The 15,343-nt window shown below is 49.5% G+C and overlaps 1 protein-coding gene across 4 annotated transcripts in view; it reads right to left on the bottom strand.

Annotated features, from left to right (window-relative positions):
• Positions 1–707: 707 nt before the first annotated feature.
• The window catches only part of INSR (insulin receptor), a 137,587-nt gene continuing 122,951 nt past the window's right edge, over positions 708–15,343 (bottom strand). For 2 of the 4 annotated variants that reach the window (XM_047777295.1, XM_047777297.1), the window contains 8 exons: positions 15,197–15,296; positions 13,799–13,866; positions 10,396–10,640; positions 8,270–8,380; positions 8,021–8,180; positions 5,490–5,619; positions 4,409–4,543; positions 1,333–2,008 (listed from right to left, as the gene is read on the bottom strand). In XM_047777295.1, the coding sequence (XP_047633251.1) occupies positions 1,654–2,008; positions 4,409–4,543; positions 5,490–5,619; positions 8,021–8,180; positions 8,270–8,380; positions 10,396–10,640; positions 13,799–13,866; positions 15,197–15,296 (1,304 nt within the window). In that variant the 3' untranslated portion in view covers positions 1,333–1,653. Of the gene's footprint in view, positions 2,009–4,408; positions 4,544–5,489; positions 5,620–8,020; positions 8,181–8,269; positions 8,381–10,395; positions 10,641–13,798; positions 13,867–15,196; positions 15,300–15,343 lie in introns of all 4 variants that reach the window. The other 2 variants (XM_047777294.1, XM_047777296.1) reach the window with 2 other exon arrangements.

Below are 15,343 nucleotides of genomic sequence, written 5' to 3'. Positions count from 1 at the left end.
TCCCAGAGGTTTCTCCTCCTCTTTACTGCCTTCAGGCTGCAATGTCATGAGTACCTGAGAGTTTAGCTCAGGCCCCACCCCTGGCCCAGCTGAGGTCACTGGGTGCAGAGCAGCTTCTGGGAGGTCAGTTCTGAGGACAGTCGGATGCCCTGAGGACAGAGGGGACCGACAGGCACATCTTCATATTGCTAGTGTTCTCAAGGTCCGTAGGTGCCGTCCCCCTCTGGGGCTTGATGGTGTTGTGTTTGCACTGCCACGGGAGACCAGGCACCCCCCAGTGGAGGGAGTGTGGGAGGTACGTACAGGGAACCAGAAGATCCAGGAGCTCCGAGTGGGTTCACAGGCAGGGCTCAGCTTAACCAGAGCAGACACCAAACCCTCCATCACACCCAACCACCCACACCCTCAGTGTGGCCTCATGATGATGGCCGGCAGGGTTAGCAGCTAACGTGGCTTCAGTCCCAGAAAAAATGGATGCCTCTGAAGACCAAGCTGAGGGGCCATGGGTTCGTTGCTTCCCCTCCCCCCACAAGCAGGCCAATTCACAAGCCCAACCCCCCTACCCCCACACATATTCTCCCCCCCTCCCACCCCCAGGACTTGGTCAATAACTTACGAGGCTGATGCTGGAGATTTTTTTAAAAATTAAATACGTTACAAATATATTCTCAAAACTCTTGTCATCTCAGTTCTTTTTTTTTTTTCATTTTTCTTTCTTTCTTTTTTTTTTAATGTCCTGGCTTTGTTTGGTCTTGAAAAGATCCATTATCACTCCAAATGACTCCCTTGGCTCCCAGAAAACATTTTTCATCAAAGTGTAGGGAGAGAAGACTCCTGAGGCTATGGGACAGAAGAAGGATCTATTGAGGGCACAGTCTCCCAGCAGATAAGAAGGAGGCGGAGGGGATCAGAGGCTCACACACTCCTGAAGAGCAGAACCTTCCTGGGCTGATCCCCAAAGAGTCAACTCGGCACGCGTAATTTGAACACACACATAAGCACAGGCGCGCGTGCGCGCGCACACACACACAGAGTACACACGTGAGCCACACGCCGGGACTGCAGATCCATATCAAAAGTACAAAAGCAGCAGCTATTGGTCAATTTGAGGAACTGATTTTGTGCTGGAAAAAAAAAACTCCTTCCACCTGCTTGAGAAAACCTTTCCTGAAGCCCACTCCATCAAGCGTGGAATTCTACCAGAACAGGGTTGGGTTTTTTTTTTTCCTTTCTTTCTTTCCAAATTTTGTTCCACAAACAAGATTTATGTTTTATATTGTAGCTCAGACACCAGCAAAAAAAAAAAAAAAAAAAAGGAAAAAGAAAAAAGAAGAGAAAAAAAAATTATTTGTAAAAACAGGTGCTTTCTTTCAATCTACCAGGGGAAAAAAAAGTAACCGCAGCGGCCCCAAAGGACAGCAGCGGTAGAGACCCCTTTCCCCTCTAGGTTCACAGTTAACTTCTCAGATGACTAGTCAAATTGGCAATTGAACCAATGTGTTTGAAGTCAGAAGATGAGCAGAAATGGATAATAATGATCTCTGAGCTCCGTGTGACACTGTGGCAGAGTCCAGTGAAAATCCTGAGTTGTCTGGAGGCCTTCAAACCAGAGGAAAGCGAAGACAGGAAACCCTCGGTCCCGAGCAGGGCCCGTTAGGAAGGATTCGACCGGGCCAGAGTCAGAATCCGGCCGTTTTTCTTGCCTCCGTTCATGTGGGTGTAGGAGATGTGCTCCTCATAGTTCCTCTTTAGCCCCAGCGCGGACCCTCCATCCCGACCCCCGACCTCCTCCCTCTGCGAGTGTGAGGACCGGTCCAGGGGGACGCTCTCCATGTCCTCAAACTCCATCTCCAGCTCCTCGCTCTCGGGTGCTTTGTTCTCCTCGCTGTGGAAGAAGGAGACTTCGGGAAAGCTGGGGTGCAGGTCGTCCTTGAGCAGGTCGACAATCTCCAGGAAGGTCGGCCGCATCTTGGGGTTGAACTGCCAGCACATGCGCATCAGGTCGGTGCTGCGGGACAGAGGGGCAAGTGGCTGTTTAGATCATTTCCATTTTTTTTTAAGACTTTTTTTCTGGGCAGCCCTGCAGCGTATGGAGCTTCCCGGTCGGGGATCAGATTCAGCCTCTGTTGCAACCTACACTGCAGCTTTAACATACTGTACCAGCCAGGATCGAACCTGCGTTCTGGTGTGGCAGAGACGCTGCTGATGCCCTTGAGCCACAGCAAGAATTCTTTTCTTGAGACTTTAAATAATGTTGCTCTGAGTGGCTATGACAAGGTGATAAGAATGATTACTGAGTCTTACCAGAGCTTACCGTTGGATAGCAATGAATATTAAAATTCTCTCTTCCTTTTATTGCTAATTTAGGAAGATGGTACTTCTCTTTATTTCCCTGTATGTTTATTGTACTATTGCGAAGGTGGACACTTTTGCAAGCGTTTCATGATGGGCACATGGTGTGTGTGTGGTCTATTTGCTCCTGTTTAAGATCAGTATTGGGGAGTTCCCGTTGTGGCTCAGTGGTTAACGAATCCGACTGGGAACCATGAGGTTGTGGGTTTGGTCCCCGGCCTTGCTCAGTGGGTTAAGGATCTGGCATTGCCATGAGCTGTGGTGTAGGCTGCAGATGTGGCTCGGATCCCATGTTGCTATGGCTCTGATGCAGGCCAGCGGCTACAGCTCGAATTCGACCCCTAGCCTGGGAACCTCCATGTGCTGCAGGAGAGGCCCTAGAAATGGCAAAAATACAAAAAAAAAAAAAAAAAAAGATCAGCATTGGGGATCTGTCAGACAGATTCCCTGACAAATTTCTTTTAGTGTTTATGCTTAGTGACTTCTTCTTTCTACTTCTAATGAGCTATATAATTGGCATATACCACTGTATTCTTTTCCTGACAAAAAGCTGAGTGTACAGGAGTTCCTGCTGTAGCACAGTGGGTTAAGAATCTGACTACAGGAGTTCCCGTCGTGGCGCAGTGGTTAACGAATCCGACTAGGAACCATGAGGTGGCGGGTTCGGTCCCTGACCTTGCTCAGTGGGTTAACGATCCGGCGTTGCCGTGAGCTGTGGTGTAGGTCGCAGATGCAGCTCGGATCCCGCGTTGCTGTGGCTCTGGCGTAGGCCAGCGGCTACAGCTCCGATTCAAACCCTAGCCTGGGAACCTCCATATGCCGCGGGAGCAGCCCAAGAAATAGCAACAGCAACAACAACAACAACTACAACAACAAAAGACAAAAAGACAAAAACAAAAAAAACAAAACAAACAAACAAAAAAAAGAATCTGACTATAGCAGCTTGGATCACCACAGAGGCTTGGGTTTGATCCCTGCCATGGTGCAGTGGGTTATAAGATCTAGTGTGGCCCAAGCTGTGGAGTAGGTTGCAGCTGTGGCTTGGATTCAATCCCTTAGCCTGGAACCTCCATATGCCATGGCCGCAGCTATAATACATAAATAAATAAATACACACATAAATACATAAATAAATTTAAAAAATGTTAGGTGTATAAAGAATAAATGGTTAAATATTCTCCCACCCCAGCTCCTGGTTCCCTTCCCAGCTCCTGGTTCCCTTCCCAAAGTAACCACTGCTGTGGGGTTTCCTGGACAACCTTCCACAGACATGAAATTCGGTAAAGCATACATGTAAAGGTACAATACACAACACAAACATGAACATAGACATGCTATGCAAACACAAGTGTGCATGCAGAGATGTAATTTGCAAACACAAGCACACATGTTAGGAAATAACATGCAGGGAGTTCTCATCGTGGCTCAGTGGTTAACCAACCCGACTAGTATCCTTGAGGATGTGGATTCAATCCCTGGCCTTGCTCAGGGGGTTAAGGATCCAGCGTTGTCACAGGCTGTGATGTAGATCAAAGACACAGCTCGGATCCTGTGTTGCTGTGGTTGTGGCGTAGGCCAGCAGCTACAACTCCCATTCGACCCCTAGCCTGGGAACCTCCAAATGCCGTGAGTGTGGCCCTAAAAGGACAAAAAAAGAAAAAAAAGAAAGAAAGAAAGAAATAATATGCAGGAGTTCCCACTATGGTGCAACAGGATCAGTGGTGTCTCTGGAGCCCTGGGATGAAAGTTCAATCCCAGCCAGGTGCAGTCGATCAAGGATCCAGCATTGCCATACATGTGGCATGGGTCACAACTGCAGCTGGGATCTGAGATCTGATCCCTGGCCTGGGAATTCCATATACCACAGGGCGGCCAAAAAAAAAAAAAAGACGTAATATGCAAACACAAGCACATATAAAATACAAGTGTGCATGCAGAGATAAAATTTGCAAACACAAAACAAGCAGATATATCATGTTCAAATGCAAGTATCCATGCAAAGGACAAATACTTTTGCATGAGCACCCCACACACCGAACCTCCTTTCTACACTTACACTCTCTCTGGACAATTGTCAGGTTGATCCAGATAGCCTCCATCCATGACAAATTTCAACACCTGCTCGTTTGAAAGGCCTTGGTAAGGCTGTTCTGCCAAGCTGGTAATTTCCCAAAGGACCACGCCAAAGGACCTGTCAATGACAGTTGGGAGGAGAACAGAGATGCCATTAAAATACACACAACACAAAACACACACACACACACACACACACACACACACACACACCTTCTTGGTTTATTAGAACCTGGTCGGCCAGTTCATTAAACAATTCATGTTGCAATTCATTGAAGTTCCCACTGTGGCTCAGCAGGTTTAAAAACCCAACTAGTAACCACGAGGATGCAGGTTTGATCCCTGCCCTCGCTCAGTGGCTTAAGGATCTGGCATTGCTGTGAGCCATGGTGTAGGTCGCAGATGCAGCTCGGATCCTGCGTTGCTGTGGCTGTGGTGTAGGCTGGCAGCTATAGCTCCGATTCCACCCCTAGCCTGGGAACATCCATATGCCTTAGGTACGGTCTTAAAAAGCAAAAAAGCAAAAAAAAAATTATTAAAAGAAAAAAAAATTCAGGAGTTCCCTTCGTGGCTCAGCAGTTAACGAACCCGACTAGTATCCATGAGGACCTGGGTTCAATCCCTGGCCTTGCTCAGTGGATAAAGGATCCAGCACTGCCGTGAGTTGTGGTGTAGGTCGAAGAGGCGGCTTGGATCCCATGTGGCTGTGGCTGTGGTGTAGGTTGGCAGCTGTAGCTCTGAGTGGACCCCTAGCCTGGGAACTTCATATGCCACAGGGTTGGGTCCTAAAAAGCAAAGAAAAAAAAAAAAAGAAAAAAGAAAGAAAAGAAAACAAAAAACAAACAAACCCAAAAAACAATTCATGTTGCAGTTCAGAAATAAGACTCTAAGACTAGTCTCCATTGGTAGCTGCGCAAGGGTCCCCAGCATGACATCCTCTTCCCTTTCTTGGTGGAAAGGCCATGAGGAAGGCGGTTTTTAATGACCCCTCTCGCTGGTCCCCCTAGTGGAGCAACAGGGAATTCAAGCCCAGGGTTCTGTCCACCAACCCACCCGAGACTCACCACATGTCAGAAGAAGTGGTAAAGACCCCGTCCTTCAGGGATTCGGGTGCCATCCATCGCACGGGCAGCAGACCCTTGCCCCCTTTCCGGTAGTAATCCGTTTCGTAGATGTCTCTGGTCATTCCAAAGTCTGATAACAAACAATTCACATGCGCTTAGCCATCAGCCTGGGGCCCAGCTGGCTGCCGTCCTTACTGCCCCAGATGAGCTCACCTGCCCCAGGTGTGTGCGTCAAATCCAGTGGGAGTGGATTCTGAGGGCGCTCACGGGGATGTGGAGGGGGAGCATGGGCCACCAGTTAAAGGGAAAGAAAAGGAACCACCACGTAGCAAAGAAGCGACATTCTGGCCTGCAGAGGGGGAAGCGCCTTCTCAACGCTGCCTTGCCACCCACGATGACCTCACAGGCATTCCAAACTGAATCTTCCACTCCCTGCAGCCAACACTACTCGTCCCCATTGGCTATGGCCACACCAGCCACTCAGCTACCCCGCCAGAAACCCAGGGTTGGGTCCTCCCCTTCCTCACACCCCACCGTCAACAGGGGTGAGTCTGGCCACTCACCTTCCACATCCGCCCCCTCCCCCATCCCCAATGTAATCTCTTCCTCTCCACAGCCCTGGAGCCACCCAGATCCAGCACTCTCTCTCACCTGCAGGACCCTCCCTCCATCCCGACTGCCCGAGAGAAGCTACATACATAGGATCACATCACATCCTGCTTCCCTGGCTCATGTAGGATAAGGCCTTTGGGGATCAGAAATCGATCCGTGTCACTTCCTGCTGCTGCACACCGGCTATATCGGGCAATGCCTAGATAATGTTCTGTGACTTGCAAGGCCTTTCAGGATCTGGTTCCTGCCTCCCTCCTTTACTCTCACATCCCAATGCTGCTTTGCTCTCCTCATCATGCATTTTATTCACATCAGCCATCCCTCCAACCCCACGGCCTCTGTGTGCCCTGTCACTTCCCCTAGGAGGCTGCCTTTTGGGTCAATTTTTTCTTTTCTTTTTACATCTGCGTCTGTGACATATGAAGGGTCCCAGGCTAGGGGGCAAATCAGAGCTGCAGCTGCTGGCCTACGCCACAGCCATGGCAACACCAGATCCTTAAGCCACTGAGTGAGACCAAGGATTGAACCCAAAACCTCACAGAAACAATGTTGGGTCCTAACCACTGAGCCATGGCAGGAACTCCCTAGGTCAACTTCTAATCCTGCAAGTCTTGGTTAAACCACTGCCTCCCTACAATGAGAGGGGCTTTTTCTCTATTATGGAACTGAACTCCTCTTTTCTTTCTGGGTCCTTTTCCCCGTCTCCATCATCTTCTTTACCTACGTGTCAACTATTTCACTGTGCACCCAGAACAGCTCTGCCGAGTAGAACTTTCTGTTCTGATGAACTGTGGTCTACATCCCCTGTCCAGTATTGTTCAAGGTGCCCAGGGTGACTGACGTTTACGTTACAGAATTTAATGTGAACATAAATGGCCTCCTGTGGCTGGTGCAGATAAAGACTGCAAGCTGCACAAGGGCAGAAAAATCATAGTGACTTATTCAGCCTTGCACCTGGAGTGCGTCCTGCAGCAACTGACACAAATACAACTTAAAGAAGTGAATGAGGGGAGTTCCCGTCGTGGCTCAGTGGTTAACGAATCTGACTAGGAACCATGAGGTTGAGGGTTCGATCCCTGGCCTTGCTCAGTGGGTTAAGGATCCGGCATTGCCGTGAGCTATGGTGTAAGTGGCATACGCAGCTCAGATCCCACATTGCTGTGGCTCTGGCATAAGCTGGCGGCTACAGCTCTGATTTGACCCCTAGCCTGGGAACCTTCATATGTCGCAGGAGCGGCCAAAGACATGGCAAAAAGACAAAAAAAAAAAAGTGAATGAGTGGAGTTCCTGCTGTGGCCCAACAGGAAGGGCAGTGCCCCTGCAGTGCCAGGATGCAGGTTCAATCCCCGGCCCAGCACAGTGGGCTAAAGGATCCAGCGTTGCCACAGCTGCTGCATAGGTCACAACTGCAGCTCGGATCTGATCCCTGGCCTGGGAATTCTGTATGCCAAGCGATGGCCATCAAAGAAAAAAAAATAAAAAATAAAGAAATGAATGAGTGAATTAATGAACAGATGCAATGAAATGACTGTGTGGGGATAGGGCCCCCATCCCAAACCCTGCCCCTTTTCCACTATTAGAAAAGATTGGGGAGTTCCCGTCATGGCGCAATGGTTAACAAATCCGACTAGGAACCATGAGGTTGCAGGCTCAATCCCTGGATTAAGGATCCGGCATTGCTGTGAGCTGTGGTGTAGGTTGCAGACGCAGCTCGGATCCCGCGTTGCTGTGGCTCTGGCGTAGGCCAGGGGCTACAGCTCCAATTCGACCCCTAGCCTGGGAACCTCCATATGTCGCAGGAGCGGCCCAATAAATGGCAAAAAGACAAAAAAAAAAAAAAAAAAGAAAGAAAAGATTGAAACGTCTTCTGAAATCAAAAGCCCTGGGTCATGCATTTCAAAGCAGCAAGCCAGACGCACCTCCGATTTTGACGGTAAAATCATGGGCGACCATGCAATTTCGCGCGGCGAGGTCCCGGTGTACAAACTTCTTGGCGTTCAGGTACGCCATCCCATCAGCAATCTCTGCTGCCATCTGAATCATCTCTTGCAGGGTAGGGGGAGGGCGGCCGGGGTTATTCTAAAATCGAAACATGGGGTCATGTTCAGCGACACAGGTGCCAAGGGCTGGGGAGCAGGCGCTTCGCCAGGTACCTAGCAGCAGCTCACCTCAGCCTCTGGCCGCAGGGAACGCAGGTAACTCTTTAAGTCTCCGTGAGCCATCAACTCCATCACCACCAATGTTGGCTGGCCTTTGGATACCACCCCCAGGAGGCGGACCTGCAAGGCAAGGAGGAGGGGGTTCTTGGATGAGAGTTTATGGGAAGATGTTGATTCAGCCGCATCTCCCTGGCTGTTACGAACATCACACATAGGACCCTGGGCCTGAGTGGACTGTGAGAAGCCCTGGTCTGTCCAGCTGAAAGACCAGGGTCCACGCCTTGCTGGATGGGGGGAGGGGGAGGGAGGGAGACCTCAGGACTCAATCTGAAGGATGGGGGGCAGTGCAAACGGACCTGCTCATACACAGCAACATGCCAAGGCACGCCCCTGCACCTCTGAGCACACCAGGCAAGTGCCCATCTCCAGGAATCTGCATTAGCCTTTCCCTCTGCCCGACCTGCTATTCCCTCACCTGTCCATACAGCTTAGTCCCTACACCCTAAGTCAGCTCAAATTTACTTTCACCGCTGCTGCATTCCCAATTCCCCAGGTTTGCCCTCCTTCCCCGTGTTGCCATGGTGGCATCTGCTCAAGGACCACATCATCAGGCTACTGGGTTTAGATTCTGTCTCCATCTGCTGGTTTGGGAGCCCTGGGAAGGCAGATATTTGCTGCATCCGAGAGGAGAACGGAGCTTAGTACAGAGCAGGTGCTCTGTGAATAGGTGTGGGCTAAGGGTGAAAGGCCACAGGCTTAAGGAGAAACCAAGGGACCAAGGTGGAAGCAGAAAGGCAGGGAGAGTCTGTGCTGACTTGAGAGGTGGATCCCAGGGTGTCGAAAGATTACAAAGAAAGAATGAAATAATGCTATTTGCATTGCAATGTGAAGTAAGTCAGACAGAGACAGACAAATCCCATATGCTATCACTTATCTGTGGAATCTAAAATATGACAAAGGAACTTATCTATGAAACAGAAAGAGACTCACGGACATGGAGAACACACTTGTGGTTGCCAAAGGGGAGAGGGAGAAGGGGAGGGAGTGGGAGTTTGGAGTTAGTAGACGCAAACTATTATATATAGAATGGATGAACACCAAGGTCGCACTGCATAGTATAGGAAACTATATTCAATATCCTGTGATAAACCATAATGGAAAAGAATATGAAAAAGAACATATATATATATATATATATGAAAGAACATATTTATATATATATGAAACATATGACTATATGAATATAGTCATATATATATATATATATAAAATATATATATATAAAATAAACATTGGGTTGTTTCCAGCTATTATAGACGAAAGCTGTAAACAACCCAATGTCTATTAGGCGAATTAATAAGCACATTGTTGGAGTTCCCACTGTGGCACAATGGGATCGACAGCATCTTGGGAGTGCTGGGACAAGGGTTCAATCCCTGGTTCAGCACAGCGAGTTAAGGATCCAGCGTTGCTGCAGCTGTGGTTCAGATCTGATCCCTGGCCCTGGGAACTCCCTGTGTCGCGGGTCGGCCCAACAAAACAAAAGCAAATTGTTATCACTACATAATAGAATACAGACTATGACTCATCCACGAAGTGGAATGAATCACTGATAAATTTTACATCCTCTCGAAATAAAGATGCTGAGTGAAAAATGTAAAAATATGCATCCTTTATTCCATTTATATAAAATGTGAGAAAAAAAACGGAATCACTTTGCTGTACAGCAGAAATGAACACACTGCTGCAAATCACTTATGTGTCCAGAAAATAAATTGTAAAAAATACAAATAATGTCAAGAAAGTTTAAAAAAAAAACTTTTAAGGCAAATAAAGGTTACAAAGGAAGGCAGGAAGAGGGAAGAGAGAGAAGATTCCAGAAAGCAATGGCGCAGTGAAAGGATCTGGCTCTGGGAGGGGTGGGGGAGGATGGGGCTGGAGAATGAAGAAGGGAGGGACCAGCTTCAGGAGGCTCAGCAGAGTGGGGGGCTGGGCAGGGGGAGCCACACCCAGCATCCTCAGGCTCTGCCTGCGCGGTAGGAGGAAGGATGGAAGAGGGGACCGAGGTAACTGGTAGGAAAGGATGCCTTTGTCTGCTCCCAGGGGAGGCAAGGGTGGGCAGAAGGGAGACTCACCACATGGTGGCAGGTGAAGCCCTTCATGACGGAGGCCTCGTTGAGAAACTCGATCCGCTCTCGCAGGCTGGCCGACTCGTTGACCGTCTTCACCGCCACGCGGGTCTCCGGCTCACCCTTGACGATGTCCCTGGCGTTTCCCTCGTACACCATGCCGAAGGAGCCCTGCCCCAGCTCGCGCAGGAGCGTGATCTTCTCCCGAGGCACCTCCCACTCGTCCGGCACGTACACAGAACATGGAAATACTACACCTCACTTATCTACACAGCCCCCTCCGGATCCCTGGGGGTCCCAGGCTGCCTCCCGCCCCTGCCCCTCCACCGCTGCCCTGCAAATGTTCACGAAGGGACTCCTTTGATCCAGGGCAGTGGGCACAGAGCCAAGAACAAGACAGGCAGAGGCTCAGGAAGCAGCCACAACCGGTCCAGGGTACCTGCCCTGTTAAGTGCCCAAGCCGAGCCGGCATCTCCCATCCTTTCTCTCTGATTTCAGAGCCCTGCTACCAAATCGTGCTACTTCCCATCTAAGCCTGTTGGCTGTTTTTGCAAAGTGCCAGGAGGATGGCGGACACCTAACCTGCCAGCCATCAGATAGGTGACTGAGTCCACCCAGGACCACCTAGTCCAGTGGATCTGCAGATGAGCTGCAACCCCATGAGACCAGAAGAACCCCCCCACCAGCCAAGCACTGCCCAGGTGGCAAACCCAGCAAACTGTGAGCTAATAGATGGTAGTGTGGTACTTGTTTTGAGCCATGAAGCTCGGGGTGGTTTGTTACACAGCAAATGATTTGCAGACAAATGCACCAAGTCCTCACAAGAAAAGCCAAGATGCTTCCTGCCCCCCTCTGCTCCTGCTGTGGGCTGAACAGTGTCCCCCACAAATTTATATGTTGACAATGCCCTAACCTGGTTATCTCAGGATGTGACTGGATTTGAAGACCAGGTCTTTACAGAGGTGATCAAGGTTAAGTGAGGTCATTCAAGTGGGCCCTAATCCAGTCTTTTTTTTGTTTTTCTTTTTAGGGCCGCACCTGCCGCATATGGAAGTTCCCAGGCTAGGGGTTGTGAACTGGATGCAGCTGCTGGCCTACACCACAGCCACAGCAATGCTAGATCCGAGCTGCGTCTGTGACCTGCACTGCAGCTCATGGCAACGCTGGATGCTTAACCCATGGAGTGGAGCCAAGGATCGAACCCACATGCTCATGGACACTAGTTGGGTTTGTTACCACTGAGCCACAACAGAAACTCACTACACACAGAGGACACAGGGAGAAGGTGGCAGTCTACGAGCCAAGGAGAGAGGGCTCAGGAAAACCAAGCCCACTGACACCTTCATCTCAGAATTCCAGCCTCTGGGACTGTGAGGAAATCAAATTGTTTTCTAAGCCACCCAGTCTCTGGCACTTGGTGACAGCAGCCTGAGCAGACACAGCACAATCACCAGTGGTTCTTGCAATGACCCAGGATCAGACAAGGGCTCTATACCCAAATGAACTCACAGACTGTCCCCAGGGGGCACCCTGCCCCCCTGGACCCTGAGCCTGGCCTTTCCCTGTATGTATCCCTCAGCCCAGATGTTCCTGGCCTCAAAGTCCCTTAAGCTCCAATGCGCAGCCTTCCCTGAGTGACCCCAGGCCCCTGAGTGATTCCCAGAAGAAAGCAGGACAGTAGAGTGGAGAGGTAGCCCTAAGCAGACAGCCTGGCTTCACCCTGCCCAAGGGAAGACCTGAGGTTTAGCTCCGCCACCTCTGATGCCATTTACCAAGGCCATTCCCAAACAGGGAGAGGCGGCCCCAGGTCAACATTCGCCCCACTTCTGCTCCTGGGCTCTGTGCATCATCCCACCTGGAATAACCCCCTTGTCTAGTCTCTCTATTCTGATGCTTTGAGGTCTTGCTGACCCTGGAAGGACTGCCCATCCCAGGGGCAGGGGTGGGGGGAGGGCGGAGGGGGTAGCCAGTTCCTAGAGAGGGTCAATGACCTGCCTGTGAGTCCATCTCTCACATGCAAATCAACCGATCCAGAGCCCACATCCCAACCCCCTCTCTGTGATCAGGCTCTCACACTCCAGGCCCTCATCTCCCTGCCCTGATCACCCTAGGGCCAGGTAGCAGACCACCAGGGACAGCCCCCTGCCCTAGACCTGGCTGAAATAGCTCAAACTAGCCCAGTATACATCTTACCCTGCCTTTCCCAATGGCAGCCCTTGCCCACGTTTGCCCCTCACTCCCTCTGCCTCCTGACTGACCCTGGTGCCAGCCCGTGTTGCCCAGCCTCCTGTTTCTAGAGATCTCTGCGTATAAACGTCTTCCTCGTGACAGTCACTTCTGTGTCTGCATGTCCTACTCGTTTAAAACAAATCCTAGGTACCCTTAAAAACACCTCCTCTGTATCCCAAGGCAGCATCCTGCAGACAAGGGTGTTCAATGCCTTCAAAGTCGATTTTTTAATTTTCAAGGCCTCACCTATGGCATATGGAAGTTCCAAGGTTAGAGGTCAAATCAGAGCTGCAGCTGCCGGCCTACACCACAGCCGCAGCAACATGGAATCCGAGCCGCATCTGCGAACTACACCATAGCTTGTGGCAACACCGGATCCTTAACCCACTGAGCAAGGCCAGGGATCAAACCTGCATCCTCATAGACATGATGTCAGGTTCTTAACCCACTGAGCCACAATGGAAACTCCTCAAAGTCACTTTTTGATGCTTGCTGCTTGAAGAATTTCGGAAGCTTGAAATGCAATATCCAAGCCTTATCTACAGGGGTTTCTCATTGCCCAATGCCCTTTGGTATGACCAAGGGGAATATGGGCAATGGTGCTACATCATGCCTCCAGCATCAGCATCACAGCCATGTTCAGTGACCACCAAGAGCAAATGCGTCCCTGGTATACATCTGACCTCCCCCGCCCTTCCCCATCTTCCCCCTGCTTCTTGTCTTCATCATCCCTGATCCCCAGTCCCCCATCTTGGTCTCTGATTCCCACCTCCCAGCTTAGATGGCAGGTCTGGTCAACGCTTCCTGGCTCTGACCCTCCTCAGCAATCTCTCTGGCACAGGCCCCAAGGCTCCATGCCCTCATAGCTGGGGCCCCAGTTGCCTGGCCTCTGAGTGCAGCTCACACACAGGTCCCAGACTAGCTGGGTCAGTCCATCCAAACCAATGCCAGAGGGCAGGTGTGTGACTGCTCCCAGTAACAGGGTTTCTGTAGCCAGGAGCAGGTCTGCAAGCTCAAGGGAGCAAGAGAATTCATCGCAGCCTCCCCCAGGGCATCAACCCCTGACTGTCACTTGATGGGGAGGGCAAATGAAACTGAACAGCAGGCACTATAATTAGGAAGGAGTGGGTTTTGAGTATCTGTTACTCCAGGTCACCCCGGAAAAGGAGACAGCACTTACCATCGCTGGCACTGAGGTACTCTGGGTTCGAAGAAGCATACAATGGTCCCAGTGGCCCATCCGGCTGCCTGGATGAGAAAAATGGAAGCATTCCAGCTTGTTATCCTCACCAGACTCTGTGGGTCACTAGCGGGAGGTGACAGCCTCCCTGATGCAGACGACCACCCTTAGTAGCAGCACCCATGTAATCCTGGAGACCGTCTGGGGTGAGGATGGGGGAGCCTTGTTTTTTTTTAGCAGCAGCTCTCCAGGTGGCATCACCATGGAACTCACCCCACGAACTGTAACTTACGGTTGTCCTTTTAACACCTAAAAAACCACTCGCCCACTGCTGTTCTGGAATCATCTTGTTCCAGCTTATGAGAAACAACTGTTCCATGTGCATGGAATTTTGCAAGCTGGTTGTTAAATACAACAGTCCCTTAAAGTCAAATCACGTAGGCTTATAATTACATAAATTATACTCAAAGCAAAGGTAACAGATACTCAAAACCCACTCCTTCCTAATTATAGTGCTACTTCTTTCTCCGGTCAGTACTCTTGAGCCCATCTATGTCACCTCATTTATTTATATGGGTACATTTGTGTGGCAGAAATACTATATGACGGTGAGTGATTGCATATCTCTTCCCAACTCTGTGCCCAGTGACATCATGTCTGCAGCATGAAACTGGCCACAGTGGGAATATTCATGCTGTGGAAATAGGCAAATACTACCAACCGAGACTGATTTGTTGTCCTGCTTTATGTCTAGGCTTGAGAAAGTGATGATGGAAACATTGATAATGCAGATTAAGTTTAAACGTGTGTGTCATCTCTGTCGCCATGACATTGCAAATGGCACCAAAAACATAAGAAAATCTGCTTTAAGTATTTAAGGATTATTATCTGATTCTGCAAAGTCACTCCCATTGTCAGTGAACATACATGTCTTGTTTCATTTGTGTCTTGTCTTTTTTGTTTTTTTGTTTTTTGTTTTTTTTTTTTTTTGGCCATGCCTGTAGCATGAGGAAGTTCCGGGGTCAGGGATGGAACCTGTGCCACAGCAGTGACAATGCTAGGTCCTTAACCCACTGAGCCACCAGGGTCCTGTCTTGCTCTTTAATGTAAACAAAATATCAATTAACATTCATCAAGTGCAACCATAAGTTGGTTATAGATACAAAGGATTGGGGGGAAAATGACAAAAGCATTGATGAGAATCAACTGGCTAGAGGGAATGTGTGATAATGAATATTGGACATTGCATTATGATCATTATCTGTAACTTGCATGCTATGCATCCTTTAGATCAGTAAAATTTACAGTAAATTTAGATATAGCTCTATCTACACGCAGGCATCTTGTTCCTCCAGAGAGCCAGTTATTAACCATTTACAAGCACACACCCATACTCACCTCTTCCTCAGGAACAGATAAATGCTTCCAATCACAACACTGAAGAGAAAGACAAAGATGAGGGGGCCAATGATAATTTTTGCAATATTTGATGGGACGTCTACTGAAATAGAATAAGAAAATATAGATTTCACATCAAAATGTGTT

The sequence above is a fragment of the Phacochoerus africanus genome, chromosome 4, assembly GCF_016906955.1.
Source record: "Phacochoerus africanus isolate WHEZ1 chromosome 4, ROS_Pafr_v1, whole genome shotgun sequence".
NCBI classification, from domain to species: Eukaryota; Metazoa; Chordata; class Mammalia; order Artiodactyla; family Suidae; genus Phacochoerus; species Phacochoerus africanus.
The sequence above is the reverse complement of the archived record's forward strand: the minus strand, read 5'-3'. Positions and strand labels throughout refer to the sequence as shown.